This window comes from Symphalangus syndactylus, chromosome 8 (assembly GCF_028878055.3).
Source record: "Symphalangus syndactylus isolate Jambi chromosome 8, NHGRI_mSymSyn1-v2.1_pri, whole genome shotgun sequence".
In the NCBI taxonomy this organism is placed as follows: Eukaryota; Metazoa; Chordata; class Mammalia; order Primates; family Hylobatidae; genus Symphalangus; species Symphalangus syndactylus.
The window spans coordinates 126,047,136-126,070,252 of record NC_072430.2 but is presented as its reverse complement, the minus strand read 5'-3'; the positions used below and the strand labels follow the sequence as shown (position 1 = coordinate 126,070,252).

General features: G+C 39.9%; 1 protein-coding gene across 3 annotated transcripts in view; it reads left to right on the top strand.

Moving 5' to 3' along the window:
• EPHA4 (EPH receptor A4) overlaps nucleotides 1-23,117 on the top strand; it is a 156,904-nt gene that overhangs the window by 110,501 nt on the left and 23,286 nt on the right. For all 3 annotated transcript variants that reach the window (XM_055290771.2, XM_063645726.1, XM_055290772.2), the window contains exons 6-11: nucleotides 5,188-5,312; nucleotides 6,390-6,549; nucleotides 7,515-7,626; nucleotides 18,090-18,148; nucleotides 20,673-20,786; nucleotides 21,263-21,448. In XM_055290771.2, the coding sequence (XP_055146746.1) occupies nucleotides 5,188-5,312; nucleotides 6,390-6,549; nucleotides 7,515-7,626; nucleotides 18,090-18,148; nucleotides 20,673-20,786; nucleotides 21,263-21,448 (756 nt within the window). The remainder of the gene's footprint in view (nucleotides 1-5,187; nucleotides 5,313-6,389; nucleotides 6,550-7,514; nucleotides 7,627-18,089; nucleotides 18,149-20,672; nucleotides 20,787-21,262; nucleotides 21,449-23,117) is intronic.

Below are 23,117 nucleotides of genomic sequence, written 5' to 3'. Positions count from 1 at the left end.
TCCCAATAATGCTGCTTGCCCACACTATGACTGCAAAGGGCTCTCCACCCTATTACCCCCATGTTTCAAGTTTATGTCCATTGGTAGCTGTTGCATATGTAGTAACTAATGGCTTCTGCTGGCAGTGACTGGCTTTGCCCTAGTCCATCTTTGGAGGCTTAGGATCCTTTCTGGATTTATCATTATGACTTGGGAGTCTTACCACCACTCCACCTTGGCAGTTAGGAAGTCAGGAGAACTATTTGCATATGCCCTACAGATACAGAGGAGAAATGCAGAGCAAATTGTCAACACCTTCATCAGCCTAAAGAGCAGAACCTCAAAATACTGTCTGTAACAGGTGCAATGATGCCTAGTTTTAATGTTAACTTACATTTGAATGACATTTTACAGCCTGTGTGTTTGAAAAATGTTCAGAAGCATCACACAGACCTTAGAAACAGAGACTCCATTTATAATTAGAGTTGTCATTTGCTTCACCCCTAATTGTCAATATCTCAGTTAACCTAAATAGTAAAACCAACCACTCAAAAGGTCTTCTGAAACAGGTGCAGATGGAAAGTTGTTTTAAGGATGGCTCACTTCTGGTACTTTATGTTTAGAAAATGTTTGCTGTCTACAGTAAAGATTTTTTTAGATGAATTTTAATATGTAAAAACTTTTATTCATTTGACAAAATTATTGAGCACCATTGAATGCATGTGTCACCATGATTTGTAAGTTAAAAAGAAGAAGAAATGAGAGACATATTTTGGGTTAAAAACTGCTGAAATCTCTTTGGGGATAATAAAAAATGATGGTCTCAGTATAGGTACCTTAGACCAGGAAAATTGATATCTATGAGTCATTGGAGATTTTGCTGTAAAGGTTTGAAAATTAAGGACTCCATTGAATTAAATCACACATCTTTTTTAAAGAGCTACCCTTTAGGAGTGCTTGCCTTGTGATTTTTACATCGTCATCTCTCTTTAACCGTACTACGTCAACTAGCATGACTAGCTCTCATTGCTATGTGTCATGTCTAAATTCTAGCCATTAAAGAATGCCTGCATTTGTCCGGAGGCACAAAACTGTCCTTAAAACAAGTGTCTCCTCCATGAAAGAAGTCCGTGGGTAGATAGGAATGCTTTTCAATCTATGATGCATCTCTTTCTTGTAGTAAGAATGTGTTTATCAGCCCCCCAGCTTCTTCCCGGCTTTGCTTCTGACACTCAGCAGGTGTATTGAGTGTCTACAGATAGAATGTGTGAGAAAGTGCCCTCCACTTACTCCTCCCCATCACCCATGAGAGAACTTGAATAAGAAGAGGGGCAGTAGGAATCGTCTCCTCTTAAATTCTAGAAAAATGGGTCCTCTGACTTGACATTAGAAAGTGTTTTCTCTTTAAGACTACTATAAAAATTTCCCAATAGTTCTTTTAGTTAAGAAGAGGCTAAAGTATTTGGTGGTACTTAGTCTGATACCAAGAATTGTTTTCTATCTGGCCATGCTTACCCTTTCCCCCTCTTGGCCTCGTTCCATAGGTGCTCATTAAGTATGTGTCTAGTGGCTGAGTTGATGTTGAGGAAGAACCTTGTTTCTATGGGATTTCAGAATGTAAATCAAAGAACTGAGCAGCCACTGAGAATCTTTTCTTCCACTTGGTCTTTTTATGCTGACCAAATTTTCTACTATGATTAGAAGCTCTTGTTTGAACTTAGGCATTGATTGGTCAAAGCTCTTATTGAACCATATATTTAAGGGTGGGATGTACAATCTTTTTTAAAAAATTATATTATCTCCTCTTCTAATTCTGTAAGCAAAGGGCAGAGCCTTGGAATATTGCAAATCAGGATTCAAGACATTTGGGTTGGGCATTGTTTAACGAAGTGTGGAAACATACCAATGGTGGCATCAGAGATGATTTTAGGGAACACACCGATGAGATGTTATATAATACTGAATTGCTCTATGTACAATGTAGTTCATTTTCAATTCTTTCTCAGTAATTCTGAGTACTCCAAGGTCAGAATCTCAAGTGGGTGCCCAGATATCCTTTGCTTCTCTAGCACTGGCTAATCTCCATTTTTAACAATCCTTGGAGAAGTAAGAGTGTCCAACAAACATTGGTAACATTGTTTTATTTACATGCAATGTTCGTTTTTATGGTTACTTGCCATTAATTTCAAGTGATTACAGGGTTTCATTGATACCAGTAAATGGGAAATTTCTTTTCAAATACAACTGTTGAAGTTAAAGATACTGCATTTATTAAAGAAAATATTACTTAAATCATCTTACAAGCTGCAGAGGTATGTGGCAGCAAATGTGTGGCGTGGAAGTCTGATGCTTGGGAAACACTGCAGTAGGGGGAAAATTGCAAAATGTCATTGGCGAATGCCTCATCTAGGGAAATGACCCATAGGCAGGCACACACAGTAGGGTGATGCCTTCCAGATGTGAAGTTGAAGGCTGTTTTGGAAATGGGGTAGAAAGGGTGAGGGAAAAGCCCATATGTGGCTTATGATGTGGAGAACATCCAAGTTGCCTCCTTTCCAAAGTGGCAGTATGGCAAAGCCCAGATTTTCTCACACTCCTTCTTACTAGAGAAGGTAAGCTCTCCACATACAATGCAGTTGTATGTTTTAGGTACATTTCCCAACCTCACTTGGTCATGGATTGCTTGTGTCATTGTGCCCTGATAACATGCTCTTCTGAAGAACATCTGATCAATAAAGAATTTAGACTTTACAGCCATACAACATAATACTTTTTGTGAATTAGATCTATGTATTCTACTTTTCCTTGGTTGCATTTATTTCTCTAGTAGGTATGAAAGACAAATGTCTACTCAGCAGTTTTCTGACTGCCCTCAGCCTAGCATTCTATTTTCATTTAGTCCTTCATTCTTGCTTGCATTTCTCTTTCAGTCTCTCCTTATTCTCCATTTTTATGACAGCTGTGTCAAGGTACACTCTGTTGGTTTATTTTCACATTTATGCGTATCAGCTTCCCAAGTAGGGCTGCATTAGAAATACTCTATATGAGTTAATGTGATTATATTGCTAACTCCCTGCTTGAGATTTTTTAAGCACCTTAGTTGAGTTCATATTCCCTTTGAATGGTCACAGGAACACTGCTACCCAAACTTCTAAAATAGAAATCAAGCTCATTTCCCATATGCAGCAGTTTAATGATAACCCAATCAGAGAGAAGCTGTCTTAGTTCATCAGTGCACTCCAGGGGCAGGCAGGCAATTCTTTCTCAGTGAATCTGTCGATTATCAGGATCTGACCAAGACCATTTCCGAGAGAAAGTTCATTTTATAATTTTATGATTTTTCTCCCTCCTGCTTTCTTTCTAGTGACCTCACTTTTCTGTTTCATTCCTCAATCCTGAACATCAGAGTTTAAAGAGCTCCTTTTTGTGGAGTGTATGCTAAAGTGGTCTGTTAGGCAATATATTTATTACCTGGAGTGAAATGACTTTCCACAGCCAGGCAGTTTTCTTAGCCTCCTTGCTACCTCTATATTTTACAAAGTCACTTTTTACATTTTGTTGGACAATGGCTTTGTGTCAACCAGGAAAGAAAGAGAAAATGTGAGTGTGTGTGTATGTGTGTGTGTGCCTGTGTGTGTGTGTTGGGAGAAGGGGGCCTTAATGAATGTAATGAGCACATTTCCGTTTTTCATTTTCCTCAGATGTTCAGTGGCTTCCATATGTCTGCCGCATGCAGCTTTGTTCACTGGGGTTGGTATTACTAACCTTGGGATTGCCTTTGATGGAGGACATGTGTATCTACTGTATCTTTCCCTTGTGTTTTTGCCTGAGATCCAATATGGAATAGCTTTGGGACTGAGATAGAGGAAAAAAAAAAAATAGAGAGGTGTGTGTGTGTGTGTGTGTGTGCGCGCCTGTTACCATCCCTAACAGAGATGCCAGGTGTCAAATAACCCCCTCCAGGAGACAGTCTCTACTGTACCGGATTTAGCTGGAAGACTCCCTTGTGTGACTGTGGTGTGTCTGCTTGGCTTCCCTGCCATCAGTATACCTGTCAGACATGGTCAAGCAGGTTTGAAGCTTTTTCCATACCATTTTCAGTGACAATGTATTTTACTTTTTATCTTTGTTCCTTGGAGTTAGGGGGTGTCATTCATACGCACATATTGCGAAAGGGCAGGAGGATGACCCAGCACTAATTTATTCTTCCTCAGTGGCCAGTTGTTGAGGTTTGTTTCCCCAGTTTGGGAACAAAAGAATATATGCATTGGAGTTAGGAAGCTCCCTAATCTCTGGTTCTCCAGGGCAGCTTTGTTAGATAAGATTAAGGATTTCATGAATGCTTTCTCTTCTCCCTGGAGATTGTGCATGGGTACCAGCCATTGTCAGTGTCAGCAGAGCCTGATAACGGCTAGCTGGAGACGCGAACACCGCAGTGGAGAAGTGAGCATCAGGCAGCCTGGGTGTATAAATCTAAAGTGTGCCCTCCTTCCACCCCCATAACACACCCACTAGAGGGCTGCCTTTGTGTCCTTCGCAGTGGAAAGAGCAGGCAAAGCCAACATGTCAGCTCTTGCAAAATAGCTGCAAAATGCCACATGTGTTCAGAGAGACCAGCACTGCTTGATTTGTATTCATTCTTTACATGGTTATGTTCAGACTGAACTCTTACTGTAATTAAGCAGTACTTTTATTTATATTGGAAAGTATATAAATTGTTTGCCTTTTGGCATTCCCTACGGTACTTATTGAAGACTTGTACATTCTCTTGCTTGTACGAAATTAAAGTACAGTAAGATGGCACTCATAATACTGGGAGGTAGGATTAGATGTAGCTTTACTGAGCTTAAAATGAGGTCTTCCAAAGGCTGTCATGGCTTACAAAAGGTTAAAAACCAGACAGCCTTCTCTGTACCTACAGCCTTTTATGAGAAATGTCTCTACATGCTGTGGAAATGGTACTACAGGCCTATTAGCCCACTAGGCTTTTACTTCAGAGATTCTCTTTTTAAGACAAACACATGCAGAAATACACCGGAGAGAAGGATGAAAATGATATGCTTCTATACTGAAGAGTGAAATGGTCAAGGGGAAGACAAGACAATCTTTCACACTTTTCTTAAATAAGATGAAATTATTTCTGGCTACCACCAAAACCATTTATTTTCCTAAAGAAAATGTCTTTTGTCCTTTGTTTTTTTCTAACAGCACCATCATCCATTGCTTTGGTCCAGGCTAAAGAAGTCACAAGATACAGTGTGGCACTGGCTTGGTTGGAACCAGATCGGCCCAATGGGGTAATCCTGGAATATGAAGTCAAGTATTATGAGAAGGTATTACTTGAGTGAACAACACTCCTTTCCTTTCTTCCTTCCTTCCTTGTTTCCTTCTTTCCTTTCTCCTTCCCTCCCTGCCTCCCTTCTTCCTTCTTTCCTCGACTCCTTCCCCTCCTCCTTTGCTCCCTCCCTTCTGTTTAAGTGTTAGCCAGTTGTAAGTCATGGAATATCAGCGAATCCTCAAATCAAATGCATTTTGCTTCCCGATTAAGTATGATTATGAAATTTATCATTTACTTAGTTATCCTGAAAAGTAGAAAATAACAATAATGATAATACATTGTATTGTAATATAACTATATCTTTACTTTCTAGTAATGGAAACCAAGATAGCTAAGAAGTTCTAATCTATGAACCTTCTATCAGAGAGAGTGACTCATAACAGTTGAAATAATGATCTGTTTAAGTAGATCACTGCTATTCAGAATAAAGATGTGGGTTTTGATGACTTTTAATAGAAAGTCAGGGAAGGAAAATCACATTCTTCAGCCTCTTAAAGTTATAGAAAGGCATTATTTTTACAAATAACTTGTCTCTCTTAAAGGACAGAATTTTGAAGAGAGCTATTTGCATTCAAGGTTGTCTAGAAAATGAACAGTTGTCTTCTTTTTCTTTTTAAAGATAATCACTTATTGGCTTCCTTATTAAAAGTAGAAAAGGGACAGGATTTTTCCATTGAAACCATGTTATAACACATTTTACATTTTCTAGACAGAAAATAGAAAAAGACAAGGGACCTTCTCACAGTTATTTCTTTTAAATTGCTGGGTGTGGAGCTAGAAAAGCCACCAACCATCATTTAATGTTCCTTTCAAAAAAAAAAGAGTAGGAAGAAAGATCTGGATATGGTCAGCGTCAATAACAGTCATACCTGAATTCGCATTTCTTTCAACAAGTAAGAAGTAACAATAGTACTTATAACATCCAAGAGAATATAGGCTCCAGAGAGTTTATTCGTCTCCATTTACTTTCAGTTTCTGAGTCGACTGGCTTGACTCCTTTAATCTTGCACCTAGTAAGTAAGCAGGAGTTTTATTTTGCCACCTTCCCCAATTTTATCTCGCCATGATGTAGGATCAGAATGAGCGAAGCTATCGTATAGTTCGGACAGCTGCCAGGAACACAGATATCAAAGGCCTGAACCCTCTCACTTCCTATGTTTTCCACGTGCGAGCCAGGACAGCAGCTGGCTATGGAGACTTCAGTGAGCCCTTGGAGGTCACAACCAACACAGGTAACAAGGACCACCGAGACTCAGTCACTTCTGAGGCTATTTTTATAATACAGGTGAATGCCATTACAGTGAAATCTAAGGAGTTGTCTGTAATTTTTGGTTAGGCAAACATTTTGCTGCAATGAACATGGCTTGAAATAAGTTAGCCAATGTCTGTAACTTAGAAAACTTCAAGTGATTTAGAGAAAAGCATTTTCGAAATACTATCTGATTTGTCTTTTCCTATGAATGAAAAATGTTGCCTATTTTTCTCTTGTTTTGAGCCTTCTATAAAGCATGAAAAATGGGATTACTGAACTGACAAATTGAGGGTTACATAGCTACCCTACATTAATATAGGGAATTTTCTCCCTGAGAAGATTAAAGAAGGTGCCAAAAATATTTTTCCCCTACTTATTTCTAAGAATCATTTAAATCAAGTTAGATAAGCTTTTTTTTTTTTTTTAAAGACTCTTTGGACAAACATATCAAATCTTTAAACATTGTGAGTTGGATTGGATTGACTGGTTGACTAAATTTAAAGTGCTTAAGAGGGGCCTACCCATGAACAAGCAGTTAGTGTCAGATACCTCCATCCGGGTAATTAATGAACCCAAATTGGGCATGTTTGATAAAAAGATGATAGATTTTTGACTTTAAGAAAGAAATTTTGTTCACAAATTACTAAATAAGAATGAAAAGAAAAGCAGAAGGGAAAGTAGAATTGAATCTGAAGGGGATTGACATCCTTTGAAATTATCCAGCAAGGGTACAAGGAGGAAGTGGCTTTTGAACTAGGCAAAAATAGGCAGGTTTTTGATAGCTCTTGGGGAAGGAGGTATATTCAAAACTGCTGTCCTTTCTGAAATGTGCAAGTGTCTTTCTCTCTCCAAGTGGCTTCGGAACATTGAGAACTGTGACCCATTCAGAAGTTCTACCTCCTAAGACTTTCCCAAAGGTGACCGTTATGTAATTGTCATTCCCAGTGCCTTCCCGGATCATTGGAGATGGGGCCAACTCCACAGTCCTTCTGGTCTCTGTCTCAGGCAGTGTGGTGCTGGTGGTAATTCTCATTGCAGCTTTTGTCATCAGCCGGAGGTAAGCACTGAAGCCACTCACTGTGCAGCCCCCGACCTTCCCAGTGTTTATGATGGTTTTTTTCTCCTCCACACAGAGCTAAGGCTTTTGATTGCATCATAAACATGAATTCTGCATCCCAAGTTTCCTCCTTGTTGCTTTGATCTTCCCACACCCCTGCCAAAGCTGCTAGCTGTACCCTGGTGGCAGGCTGAGAGGTCCGGAAGGACCCAGCTAATTGTAGGAAACAAAGCTGAAGAGCAAGCCAGTGGGAGATTTCTAGGTGCTTTAAGCTGCCAGGTGTTACGTTTATCCCTGTCTTAAGCCTGGACTCACTGCCAAAGGCAAGAAAAAGCCCTATAAAACTTGGGCCCCAATTTTGAGCTCTGCCATTTGCCAGCTACTACTACATAAACCTTTTTGAGTCTTTATTTCTATTCTCTAAAATAGAGATAATTATTATCTGCCTCAAAGGTTTATTGACAGGAGAATTTTGATATGCAAAATAGATAATACAGCACACAGGAGGTGCTTCAGCATGATTTTGGTTAACAGTAATGGTCACTAAAGCAAAGAAATGGGTACTTCACATTCAGTCTTCCGCCAGGAAAGGCCATCAGCATTTCCAGAGAAGCAAGGGATTTCTAGAGATTATCCCTTGAGCAAATCGTGGGCATGCCATTGCTCTTGGAAATGAACCTGAAACATCTGAGTCCTTATCCTCTAAGTACTTACAATCTGACTTGATAACTTAAAAAATAATCTAAAAAGGAGAGAGAAATAACAACAGATTGGCAGCATCTTCTTTTGAACCAGTTTTTCTTACTGTTTTGGTCTCCATTTACTTACTCCCATCGCCTGCCCAGAGGCTCCAGAGGAGTGGTCATTGATATGTGCCCTGCATCTGGGCCTTCTTTCTCTTTTATGTGTAAGAATCTGCCTCTTCCCTGATCTGCATCCCCATATACCATCAACTGTTTCACAAGATGGGGCTGTTGGTGAAAAAAAGGGCTAAGCCTGGGGATGTCAAAAGGATCCTCTTAAATGTAAAGCTTTTCATTCTCTAGAAGAGGGAAGTAGTCCTAGGAAAGAAGTAATTCTTGCCCAAGGTCGTCGCACTGCCATAGTGGTAGGCTGAGCTTCTACTGGCCCCACCAATAGCTGTGCTTGGCTCTCAGGCCAGTGTCTGTTGCATTGTCCCTCTCTGCCTACTGATGATCTCACCAATGTCATAGCAATGCCTTTGGCTATTTCCACTGGCCTGGGCAAGCCACAATGCTTTTACTTTCCTCTGATATACATTATAATTAGAGTGATGACCATATAATCTAGTTTGCCTGGATTGTCCCAGTTGGTACATGTATTTCTTTTTTTTTTTTTCCCGAGACGGAGTCTTGCTCTGTTGCCCAGGCTGGAAGTGCAGTGGCACGATCTCGGGTCACTGCAACTTCTGCCTCCTGGGTTCAAGCAATTCTCCTGTCTCACCCTCCTGAGTAGCTGGGATTACAGGCACACGCCACCACACCCGGCAGCTAATTTTTGTATTTTTAGTAGAGACAAGGTTTCACCATGTTGGCCAGGCTGGGCTCAAACTCCTGACCTCAAGTGATCCACCTGCCTCAGCTTCCCAAAGTGCTGGGATTACAGGCATGAGCCACCGTGCCCGGTCATATATTTCTTAATATCATGCTCCCACCCTCACTCTCCAAAGTGTTCTGGTATACAGGGACCAATTATGTTCATTCTTAACATAACACAGTATAGAACAACACGTTCTGTACAGGCATCTATTTTACATTGTGTTCATTGCTTTTGATGCACAATCTATGAATAGGTATGTTTGATTAGAGTGATGAGTCAAATCTTGATGTTAAATCCACAATAAATTCTCATTTCTGTTTCTTTAATACACACACATACAAAAACATATAGACATTGGCATGCCCTCTATATTCCAAACAGCAGTATATCTCAACCTTTGGAAACTTAAGGTTGGCCTGCATAGATTTTGAATTCCCACTGTTCTTTCCTTCCCTGGTATTTGATTGTGAAAGCCAATCAAGATGACCCTCTTTCTTGTACATTGCCATTTAGTTTTGTATATGTACACATGCTGTGCTTATAACCACTGAGAACTGTATGCATTAGTATATATCCATCTGATGGTGGGAAGCATGGAGCATGTGGGGGAGTGTATAGGAATTATGTGTGCTTTTTTGATTTTATAATTACATATTCCTGTGTCTGAAATGTTCACAGTATACAGAAATAATCTTGGTTGTTAGAAAATAAAGATGTTTAAAGGTTTAAAAACAGATACAATTCATTAAATATCTCCACCTCTAAAAATATTTGATAAAAATTCAGCAGCCTAGGATGCTCAGAGCACTTCTCTGCAGAAAGTAGGCCTTGCCATGTGTCTTGACCATCTCTTTGACTTGACTGGAAACATTCTCTAGTTGTAGTCCAGCTTTGCTTTAGATTTACTTTGCTTTTTTGTTTTTTGGTATAAGTGGCCCTAAATACAGCAGTCAAACTGGAGTAATGAGAAATAAGTCACCTCATTGTAAGTTTCCTTTGGATGTTCTGCTTAAAACATTGGCTTTGATGAAAAGAAAGGAAAAACACATGAAAATGTAATGCGGGGAGACAAGTTTGTTAAAAGCCATGACTACGGAAAATAGCATCCTTAAGCTTGATGACTTAATTTCCTCTCTGCTTTTATTGATCACTTTATTATATAAGGCAGGATTGATAGCAGGATGCATCAAATTTCCAATTATGAGTCCCCACCTTAGAGAACTGAGCCTGTCGAGTTACCTAGTGATGATTCCTGTCCCTTCTCCCCCATTAAAAAAAAAAATGTCACTTCCCAAGGCTGATAAACAGTGCTTGGTGATTGGTCCTCAATGGATCACTTTTTAGAAAATGAAATGTCAACCCCTTGCCCTCATATTGATTCTTCTTTAGTGTCGGCCGTAAAGCTGTCATGGGAAAGGCCGCCTGGAGCCAGGTAGCTGACAGGCTTGCAGCGGCTCATGCACACTCAGCCAATTCTTCTCCTTACGCAAGTTGTCTGCTCTGTTATCTTGGACTATAAATGTTTAAATGGGACAAGAACAGGTGAACAGAGAGGAGACAGGTAGTGGGGATGGAAGCCTGGCCCAGGCTTTTTGTGACAGGACAAATGAAAGGTAGTACATGGTACTGGTGAAATAATCTTGCCAGACTTCAGCCAGTAGTATGAGAAAGCAACAGATTAAACACCCTAGCCTATAAAATCTGAGTCATGTCCTTTGATGATGGGGCTGCTTTGTGCTTCTTAGAATCACCGAATGTTTATGCTGGAGTGGATGCTACAGACAGATCCCTTATGGGGGTCCCCTTGAACTGACTCCCACTCTGCTGATGGCATGCAAGATTTCTAAGGAAGTCAATGGACAGAAACTCACATAGTGAGAAAAGTTTCAGTCCTTTCGATGACCTCAGAGAGAAAATCGGCTTGGTGCTAATTTGTCATTTAAGAAAGAGGAAGCAGCCTCAGGCTCACAGTTGGTATCTTGCTAGATTTTTTTTTATGGCAATTGTTTTATTTATTTCATTGTACACATTCAGCTTATAGGGAGAAGCCTGAGCCTAAGGCAAGCCAGAATAATCTGCACTTTTTTCAGTGAGATCTACTTTTTTCTTTTGGCCAAATGGAACATGTAAGCATTTAGGGATCGCGGTGAAAGAATCAAACTACTAAATTTATAAAATACCTAAAATGAGATGTTATACTAGGCACACTGATTTAGCTATATTGTATATTTTTACCACCCACATTTATGTTAAGCAACTTAATTTTATATTTTCTGTAGGCATCTTTGATCTGTGTCTTTCTCATCACTCAAGAGATGATTTCAGAATTCTTTCAGCTTTCCAGAGCACATAATTGTACTTGTTATCTAGGTTATTTTAAGGCACAACACTTCTTGTACCTATGTGATGCTGTCCCTATAAATTTTATTTCAAACCACAAACAAATCTCTATTTGTAAATTCTCTACAGCAAGTCAACATTTCCACATTTATATATTTATATATTTGTGATCTCCACAACATAACCACTTTTCTATATTGTTTTTTTAAAGTGATCTTTAAAAGGACTGTTAACAATGACATCCTAAAATACAAATGATAAGGTCATAACTTCCAAGACTAATGACTGAATCTATGTTAATTTTCTCTGACACCCTCTTCCCTTTTATAGTAATGATCTCATCAAGTTGTCTCCAAAAGCGTCACAAACTAGTATTAATTCAGATTGTTTTAGGGTAGTGTTTTTTCCAAAACAGTATTACAGTATTGATTGATTGATCGATTGATTGAGACAGAGTCTCACTCTGTTGCCCAGGCTGGCATGCAATAACTCAGTCTCAGCTCACTGCGACCTCCGCCTCATGGGTTCAAGTGATTCTCATGCCTTAGCCTCACAAGTAGCTGGGATTACAGGCATGTACTACCACTCCCAGCTATTTTTTGTATGTTTAGTAGAGATGGGGTTTCACCATGTTGGCCAGGCTGGTCTCGAACCCCTGACCTCAGGTGATCCTCCCACCTCGGGCTCCCCAAGTTCTGGGATTATAGGCGTGAGCCACCATACCCGGCCCCAAAACAGTATTTTATTATTCAAATGTGAAAAACAATTTTAAGAAAAGACTAGAATACAAAAATAGCCCCTGTTTCTTAAAGGATAACTTGGTAGTGAGGGAAAGTACTACTGATAACCAGGCACATGTTGTTTTTATACAAACCTTCTAATGATTGCTAGTGACACTGGGTTTCCATTTATGTTAGGGTTATAAAGTACCCCCTTTACCTGGATAAGGAAAAAGAAGTGAATTGATTTTAAGAAAAAAATGAAGTGGTTATGGCAAAATTTATATATATATTAGGTACTGGAGGCCTAAAGAGATTAAACAAATAAACAAAGGTCACATGGCGAGTTAGTTGCTGATCAGGACAGGAATTCAGCTCTGCTAACTTCCAATACTGGGATAGATATGTTATTTTAATATCTTCTTAACTGACAAAGTTGACCTACATAAAAAAGCTGACATTGGCAGTTCTATGGAACCAAAGCTTCAAGAGTCTGCTAGTGATGTTGGTAAGATTTGTAATCTGTGAATTAATGTGCAAATCTATTGCACAATATAAAGTCAGAGTTTGCAAGTTAATTTTCTCCTCCTATTGAAGGTTAAGATATTCCACTTTGGAGCTAAGAGTTCACACAATGCCAAAACAGTTATTGTTCAGCCTGTGCTACCACACCTGGCTAATTTTTGTATTTTTAATAGAGATGGGGTTTCACCATGTTGGCCAGGGTGGTCGTGAACCCCTGACCTCAAGTGGTCCGCCTGGGCCCTAATTTCCGTCCCTGGAATGTTACGATCATGTGAAAATGAAAACACTTAAATGTTAGCCTAATTCAGCTCTGATGAAGTCATGTAAATTCACACAACTAGGGGCAGATGATACCTCGGGAACATTTCTAAACAACTTGCGTGCAACCATTTCAACATGCTACTCATGAACACCATTTAGACATCATTCGGTGCAAGAACAATGACAGCTTAAAGAAGAATGGCTGCTGTGAATCTTCATGGGTGATGCCGTTCAGTGCTGGAAAGGGACCTCCTGGAGCCATGCTAGTTACGTTGCTTTATTTTTATTTTATTTTTTTTTTATTATTTTTTTTTTTATTATACTTTAGGGTTTTAGGGTGCATGTGCACAATGTGCAGATTTGTTACATATGTATCCATGTGCCATGTTGATTTCCTGCACCCATTAACTCGTCATTTAGCATTAGGTGTATCTCCTAATGCTGTCCCTCCCCCCTCCCCCCACCCCACAACAGTCCCCGGAGTGTGATGTTCCCCTTCCTGTGTCCATGAGTTCTCATTGTTCAATTCCCACCTATGAGTGAGAACATGCGGTGTTTGGTTTTTTGTCCTTGCGATAGTTTACTGAGAATGATGTTTTCCAGTTTCATCCATGTCCCTACAAAGGAGACGAACTCATCATTTTTTATGGCTGCATAGTATTCCATGGTGTATATGTGCCACATTTTCTTAATCCAGTCTATCGTTGTTGGACATTTGGGTTGGTTCCAACTCTTTGCTATTGTGAATAGTGCCGCAATAAACATACGTGTGCATGTGTCTTTATAGCAGCATGATTTATAGTCCTTTGGGTATATACCCAGTAATGGGATGGCTGGGTCAAATGGTATTTCTAGTTCTAGATCCCTGAGGAATCGCCACACTGACTTCCACAATGGTTGAACTAGTTTACAGTCCCACCAACAGTGTAAAAGTGTTCCTATTTCTCCACATCCTCTCTAGCACCTGTTGTTTCCAGATTTTTTAATGATGGCCATTCTAACTGGTGTGAGATGGTATCTCACTGTGGTTTTGATTTGCATTTCTCTGATGGCCAGTGATGATGAGCATTTCTTCATGTGTTTTTTGGCTGCATAAATGTCTTCTTTTGAGAAGTGTCTGTTCATGTCCTCTGCCCACTTTTTGATGGGGTTGTTTGTTTTTTTCTTGTAAATTTGTTTGAGTTCATTGTAGATTCTGGATATTAGCCCTTTGTCAGATGAGTAGGTTGCAAAAATTTTCTCCCATTCTGTAGGTTGTCTGTTCACTCTGATGATAGTTTCTTTTGCTGTGCAGAAGCTCTTTAGTTTAATGAGATCCCATTTGTCGATTTATTTTTAATATGCACTTTAGCTGAATAAATTACTTACCTTTCACTAATTAGTTTTGGAACAGTGAACCACATCAATCAAATCTGTCCGCTTGACCAGAAAAGTTAGTAATTTAGTAAAAGTACGGTTTACGCTGGGCCCCTGCCTTGCTCCCCCTCTCTATTTTGTTTGTTTTATTGAATAGTCAAGGTGCCAGGAACAGCACATTGGTTGAGAGGGCTCACGCTGTTCTGCAACAATGTCTGTTAACACCCTTATTACCCTGTCCCTTGGACTGCAGGAGGGCTTAGTTCACACTCTTTCAAAGTTTCACCTGCAATGTGGCCTCTTTTCTCCAACTCCTGCGGCTGAAAGGGTCCATGTTTCCTTCTAGAGCATTCACTAACAAAACACTCCACTCCTTCCCATTTTTAATCAGCTTGTCCACATCTCTATAATTAGAAAACCTTCAACAAAGTTTTCCTTCTGCCGTTCAGGTGATCAGCCTCAGATGTCAGTTTTGACTTAGGACTTCTTCAGGCAGTGTGGCTTCCTGCAGGCTGGCTGCCCCAGTGGTGAACTTCAATGGGCTTTCTTTCCTGGGATGATAATGGGCCACACTGTCCTACACTGAGCCAAGGCAAAAGGGCCATCAGGTGTTAAAGGTAGAACAGGACACAGGCATTTTTGTTTTCCAGGTATTTTTAAAAAGCAAACAGATTACTATTAGCCTTTCAACAGTAATCCTTGTGTTTTTTTTTTTCAGCCATTTCCTGCAGTCTTAAGGGTCCTCTCCTCGAAATAACACTCCACGTAAAAAAAAATCTCATTTAAAAACACACCTTCACCACTAATTTAATTCCTCCTTCTATGTTTAGAAGTCTGAGGAAGGGATGGGCGTGTCAACCTTATAATCAATGACCCCTGTCATTTTGTATTTCTTCTGGCTTTGCACATATTTAATGAATGTGCTTGATGCAAAACAGATAAACACTTTCCCGGGCAGCTTCAGGCCATGGGTTTCTATGGTATAGGCCAGGTTTTTGTTTCATTGACAATTTTAAGTTGGTACCAAAGCTTTCTCACTCTATGCATTTGTTTTTCCTTCTTCAAAGGAAAGAAATTCAAATCAGTGTTCGAGACCTTAAGTGGTTTAAAAGATATACTTGTAATTTTAGATAATGCTTTTAGGAGCTCTGATAAGACACAATCTTTCAGACTGGCAGGACCCTATCACACCCTTGGGACCAATCAATGGCATTTTCCTGACATAAAATGTTATTTTAGTAGTCCCTGATCTAACACTCTTATATTTCCTTTAAAAGAAGGGAAAGGACGGGGGTGGAGGGAGGGGAAGAAGATTGGAGGAGACTTCATCTTTTATAGAAAGTTGTTTGGCTTCAGGGTATTTAAACCTGTTTAGTTACTTCGATGAAGCAATGGATTTTAAGAACAGTTGAATTCATTTTAAGTGAATGTACTGATATAAAACCTAATACTACTTATAATGAACTCTCACCAGGTATCCTTATGTAACTAATCTCCAGTAAGAGAGGCTCTATGAAGTCGTGGGCTGGATCAGGGCTTCCACAAAGTCCTGTACTTGCTAGGAGAGGACGTGGTGATCCTCTTGCTCCCCACCCCCCACCCCACCCCACCCCAGCTGCATGTCCTCATCTACAGGGAAACCGAGCGTGTGTCTGTCTGCCTGGTTGCTTTCGAAGGGTTGTCATGAAGATGCAATTAAATAATAGACTCTGGCTGGGTGCGGTGGTTCATGCCTATAATCCCAGCACTTTGGGAGGCCTACGTGGGCGGATCACTTGAGGTCAACAGTTTGAGATCAGCTTGGCCAACGTGGTGAAACCCCAGCTCTACTAAAAATAGAAAATTCGCCGAGTGTGGGTGGTGGGTGCCTATAATCCCAGCTACTCAGGAGGCTGAGGCAGGAGAATCACTTGAGCCCTAGAGGTGGAGGTTGCAGTGAGCTGAGATCGTGGCACTGCACTCCAGCCTGAGCAACAGAGTGACATTCTGTCTCAAAAAATAATAAATAAATAAATAAATAAATAAATAAATAAATAAATAAATAAATAAAAATAGGCCCTTTGAAAAGTTAAATGCAAAGGAAAATGCAAGCTTATGATTTGGGGCTGAAATACCCTACTTCACAGTTAGCTGTAGTCACTGGGGTCTCTGTTTTGCTAAGTTGGTTCCTGCTTTGCAAACAGGGGAGGAGATAATATATGAGGTGAGAGCACTTTGAAAAGTTAAATGCAGTGTAAAAGTGCAACATATTATTATTTGCCAGGGAATTATCCACACAGAGAAACATCTGTAGGCTCTGAGGGTCTGATTTGCTGAGCTGGTTCCTGCACTGCTGACAATTAGGAGAGGAATGTGGGAGGGAAGCTTGGAGCATGTGACCGGGATCCGCTGCCTCTCTGGTTGCACTGCCTGGCTCCTTTAGGTTCTCTGTTATTCTCTGTTTTTCATAATCATCTGCCTTTCTACCTGTTCAAAGTTTAAGAGTTCAGGGTATAGGATTTTGACAGGACCACACTGCCAAGACACCTGGCCTTGGGGGAATTTTTCCTTATCTCAGACCCTGTTTCTTTTTCTGTAAGAGTCTTGCCTTACCTTGTCTTTGAAGCTCTAAGAAAACAGAATGTAAATTCCAGTGTAAATTGTACCTTTCTGACAGAAACATAAATGTATACATTTTATTTACTAATTTGGTCTCAACTTCCCAAGCTTTAAACAGCTGTGATATCAACTGAGTTGATTTTCTGATTCCTTTAAGTGATATATATTCTCCTGGCTCACTACGTATATGTATTCAAGATTTTTGATTTGCAAGGCTTGAGTTGATTTTGCAGTTTGTATAAGAGAGATATATACATTCCTGATTGAAGATTTATATGTACTGAAGATTTCTAATCCACAAAGCTTTATAACAAAGCCAGATTTACACTATTAAAAGTTGTAGGAGCAGAATGCCAGGTTTAAGACAATGCACCATTTTACTGAAAGTGAATTAGGCAAAGCAAAACAAAGCTTCTCACTTTTACCCTTGCTCATTTTTTTACAAATTAGGGAACATAATTCAGTACAAAGCAAATACTTACTTTTAAACTTTTCGTTAATAAGTTGGGAATTTGTATGCAGCAACAGATACTAGTAACCGCAAAAGTATTGTTTCAAGAGTATCGTGTAATATGATAATGAATTTTTGTGGTAGTAGTTATCTGGTTATAACAATAATATTTACTATTGCCTGTCACATACTGAACATTATTGCCATTTGATTTACACGGAATTACTCATGGAAATTTAATTTAGAATGTATATATACATACACACACATATATACACACATGTACATGTATATGCACACATGTACATTTATATCAATGGAAAAATAGCCAATAAACCTATCTTCAATAAGATAAATTTTCTCTGAGAGATTTTAAATTATAATTATATTATAAAATATTTGCTTTAACCTATTGTAAGACACCTCAGTTCAAAATTGTGGTTCAGAGGTGTCTGTGACTGCTTGAGCTTAAAACCATGACTCACTACCCAGGTGACAAGTATTTCATCTCTTGTAAATCTCAGTTTTCTCATCTCTGAAATGTACATAGCATACCTGCCTGACTTACAGTAGCAAAGAATTTGTCTTATGGCATGTATTAAAGCTTAGGTGTTTGAGGAAAATAATTCTCCTTTTTAAAAAAATTTTAATAGACGGAGTAAATACAGTAAAGCCAAACAAGAAGCGGATGAAGAGAAACATTTGAATCAAGGTACAAAAAATTGGATTAAAAAATTTTGTTTTTAGAGCATGTCGCGTGTTTTCTAGTTTAAACATGTCCAAATAATATTTACGTGGCTATTAATGTTATATAATATATTCCTTATCCCAATAATATACTTCCTGGGTATCAAACTGAAATGGGCAATTTGGATGGTGAGATTAAAGATGTGGGATGAGGTAGAGAAGTTTCTTTAGATTTTTACTTTTCTTTATTTAATCCTCTACCCTAAGAAAGTTATCAGTCTAGCTGGCTCATTCTTGTAGCGGGGTGGCAAAATTAAATGAGTATTTTTTTTTCATCTAAGCTGGAAATTTGAGGAGGAGGAAAAGAATAAGAAATGTAACAGTAATTGCTACTTTCCAGGGAATGGCTATATGTGATATAGAATTAGTGACTATCAATAAATTTTTAGTGGATTCTAATTTTGATGTTCCAAAGAGGTCAAAGAAGGCAGTAAAAGAAGTGGCTCTAGAGTGACTTAAGCAAGGTAGAAGACTTTTTTTTTTAGACGGAGTCTCGCTCTGTCAGCCAGGCTGGAGTGCAGTGGCACAATCTCAGCTCACTGCAAGCTCTGCCTCCCTGGTTCACACCCTTCTCCCACCTCAGCCTCCTGAGTAGCTGGGATTACAGGCACACGCCACGACCCCCGGCTAAATTTTTGTATTTTTAGTAGAGACACGATTTCACCGTGTTAGCCAGGATGATCTGGATCTTCTGACCTCGTGATCCGCCCGCCTCGGCCTCCCAAAGTGCTGGGATTACAGGCCTGAGCCACTGCGCCCAGCCAGTAGAAGACTTTTAAATGGACAGTGGTTGGTGACTATCCAGGAGAGCTGTCCACTAGAACTTTCTGAGATAACATTGTTCTATATCTGCACTGTCCAATATGTAAGCCAATAGCCACACATGCTATTGAATACTTGAAATGTAGCTAATATGACTGAGAAAGTGATTTTTTAATTTAACTTATTTATAGTTAGATAGCCACATGTAACAAGTCACTCACATATTAGTGCAGAAAGACAGAAGAAAGATTGGCTGGGCACAGTGGCTCATGCCTATAATCCCAGCACTTTGGGAAGCCAAGGCGGGCAGATCACTTGAGATCTGGAGTTTGAGACCAGCCTGGCCAACATGGCAAAACTCTGTCTCTACAAAAAATAACTAAATTAGCCAGGCATGATGATGCACACCTATAATCCCAGATACTCAGGAGGCTGAGGCACGAGAATTGCTTGAACCCAGGAGGCGGAGGTTGCAGTGAGCCAAGATCCTACCACTGCACTCCAGCCTGAGCAACACAGCCAGACTCTGTCTCAAAAAAAAAAAAAAAAGGTAGAAGAAAGACAGGAACTGGGAGTAACAAGACTCATCTTGAAGATTTTCTTGGCTATAGCATATAAAGTGATGAGGGATATGGAGTGTCTAACAACTTTCCATTTATTCACCTCGTTTCCTCCTAAAACCATGGTTTTTTTTACATGGGATATATGGTTTTTTTTAATTTTTACATGGGATATATGTTTTTTAGAAAAGCTGATCTATTAAAAAGAAGTAGCAAGAAATTGCCAGTTTAAGGAGCTTATTCCTAACCAATGGTGCTGGGATGAGGACAAGACCTACAGGCTTGGAAAGTCAAAGGGACTGGGCCAACTGGTGTCCTTCATACCCTCTGTGCCCCAGTGCCCCAACAGCTCCAGGAGGGAGAGGTGCAAATGCCAGGACAAAGCTTTTTACAGTGACTTCTGCCTCTTGGTCCAGATATCTGTCACTGGGCTGCCTGCAAACACATCTAAATTTAGTTTATGAGTAGTATGAGATATGGCTGAATTGTACTTCCTGATGTCCAGACCATTCACAGTTAGGCTACAATGGTTATCTCCAGCTGAAATTTTCTGGAAAACTTGAATATCTCAGCTTATGACACCTTTTTTCCAAACCAGAAAAGAAGTGGAGGTCCACTACAGAGTCTGTATTCTCAAATCAACTAGCTGATATTAACCTTATTGTCTACTTTAACTTGGGTTTAATCTAATTTTGTTAATTGTCGGTCACATATTTAATTCATCCAGATATTGGGCAAAATGTGACACCATGTGGAAAGAGCCGTTTGAAATTAAAAAGCTTCTATTTTCTTCCCCGAGGGAGGATAACTGAAAGTAGTGGGTAGGACTTCATGCAAAGGCAAGGGAGCTATGAGCCACTGCTTGGGACAATAGTATTTAGCTAACAGAATCCAAATTTCCTCCATGGGATGGGTTGTTTTAAAAATCTTGTCCTTAAAGTGTGAAGACATTCCAGCAAGTCAGTAAAGCTGTAGCCTCTTAAGTAGCTAACAATATTTTGTTTACGCACTAATGAAAACCAGAGCAAGAATTTAACCATTTTCATATGTCAAGACCTTACAGCTAACTTGATTTTTCCTATGTTTTGTAATTTTAGACCCAGATTACTTATGTTTATTAGTGGTTCCTTAGAAGTATTCAGCCAACTTATCATGTTTATCACTTAGGTGTAAGAACATATGTGGACCCCTTTACGTATGAAGATCCCAACCAAGCAGTTCGAGAGTTTGCCAAAGAAATTGACGCATCCTGCATTAAGATTGAAAAAGTTATAGGAGTTGGTAAGTGTCTGAGTGTCTGTCTGCTAATGAGTCTGTTTTCTTGGTGGATGTTAAATATGTGTGTGGATTATGTAAATGTTTTTGTGAGTGTATTATATGTGTTTATATACATGAAATTTCCTTTTTTTTGAGTATAAAATATCATGTGTTATAAAGAACTCTAGTACAAATTTTGATTTTATTCTTAGAGAGAAACTTAATGCGATCTGAAATCAGGTTGATTGCATTCAAAAGATTTACTCTATTTCTTACTAAGATTTTCTGTAGGTTTTATTCATTAAGCCTTAGTTTTCTCGAATAAAATGCGGCTAATAGTAGCATCTACTTCAGGGTTGCATGGAGGATTTTGTGAAATAATCTATGCAAAGCACTAGCACATGGCCTGGCATGTAACAAGCACTCAAGGAATGTTAGCTATTATTCTTTCATCTTGAATGTGTTTCTGGTCCATCGTAGATTCTTTTTCTCTCCCAAAGGTGAATTTGGTGAGGTATGCAGTGGGCGTCTCAAAGTGCCTGGCAAGAGAGAGATCTGTGTGGCTATCAAGACTCTGAAAGCTGGTTATACAGACAAACAGAGGAGAGACTTCCTGAGTGAGGCCAGCATCATGGGACAGTTTGACCATCCAAACATCATTCACTTGGAAGGCGTGGTCACTAAATGTACGTGGGTCACCCCCTTTACAAAGCCAAGTTAGAATTTACTGGGAAATTAAACACACATTTTCTTTCCAGGAAAATGACAGATGGCGCAGACCCACTGATTGCTAATAGGAGGAAATCAGTGCAGGACAAGTCATTAATCTTGTAGTCAGCTCTAAATGGGTCTTTGGTTTTAGCTGATACCCTATCTCCAAGGCAGCTTGTGTGAGATTTTAGAGAAATTAATATTGCAGATTTTTGGTATGCCATGCCATCCTTCAGATATTTGCTAGGCCGAACTGATTGTCATAGGGTAGGCTCAAGCAGATGGTAAGCAAAATAAAATTTAAGTACTTTTCCTATAAAGCACAACAAAACCTGGCCACACCTTGTGCTGGAATCTTTGGTTCCAGATGCAGAGAGTGAAGCTTGGGAATCTTTAATATATTGGGGGATTTGCTTGTCTGCTCTGCCTGATTTATGGCTGTTGCAGTTCAGCACCTATTTACAGTAACACCTGGTTGAACTTTCCTTTTTTAGTCCATTAGCATTCGCTGAGCCTGTGAACCACGCTTCAGTTAAAATGCGACACAGCTCAACAGATGCATTTTGTGAAGCAAACCCTGAATAAATATGTAAGGCTGGCTAAGACCAACTTATAAAGTGCCACATAGACAGTACAGCTGAGGCAGTCCCTGTTTAAGGTGGCTCTGTTCCAAGAGCCCTCATACACACTACAGTTACTACAAGTCAAGGATCTTATAAGCCTGGGGCTATGTCTCCTGGAAGGCCAAGGCTTTTCTTCTTTGATTCAAGGTGTCTGTGGAGAGCATCTTCAGTCAACGTGTGCAGAGTAATGGCAATATAGCCACCCCAATGGGGTGAAGCAGTAGGAGGAGGGGAGGTTAAAGAGAAAAACTGATGCTGGGTATAATCGCTCATACCCGTAGTCCTAGCTACTTAGGAGGCTGAGGCAGGAGGATCACTTGAGACCAGGAGTTCGAGGCTGCAGTTGAGATGGGTAAGTTTTCTGGACCCCTCGTAGGACTTGTAATGGGGTGTGACTTGTTTTGCTTGGCCACTGAGCTCAAACTTCTTGTAGGAAGGGGAGCACACCGTTTAGCACCTGCAGGAGCCTGGGCGAGTGGTTGCCAGTGACCTCTGGAGCCCCAGAAGGTGTATGTTACAAATAATGCTCTTTTAGCAGTTGTCATCCATGGATGGCTAAGTGTTAACCAGCTCAGTGGAGAGTCAGGGTGACAGCCTTTTTCACCCTCCCCTCTTGGTACCTTGGTTCCTGTCTGGCGTCCAGGAAGAATCGGGTCACATGGACTTGAAGGATGGTGAATGTGTAGGTTTTATTGGGTGATGGAGGTGGCTGTCAGCGGGATGGGGAGCTGGAAAGGGGAAGGAATAGGAAGATAATCTTCCCCTGGAGTTTGACTATTCCTAAGCGAACACCCATGGTTTCCAGGGTTGAAGGTGGGGCGTTTGCAGGGAACCACCCTCTTCTACCCAGTATTTCCCTGCCGCCTGTCAGTATCATTCCTAGTGAGCTATGATAGTACCACTGCACCTCAGTCCAGGTGACAGAGGCACCTGGACTCTATTTTTTAATAGAAACCTGTCTCTACTTAAAAAAAAAAAAGAAAAAAAAAAAATGAGACATTAGACCTGGGGCAGGTGGCTA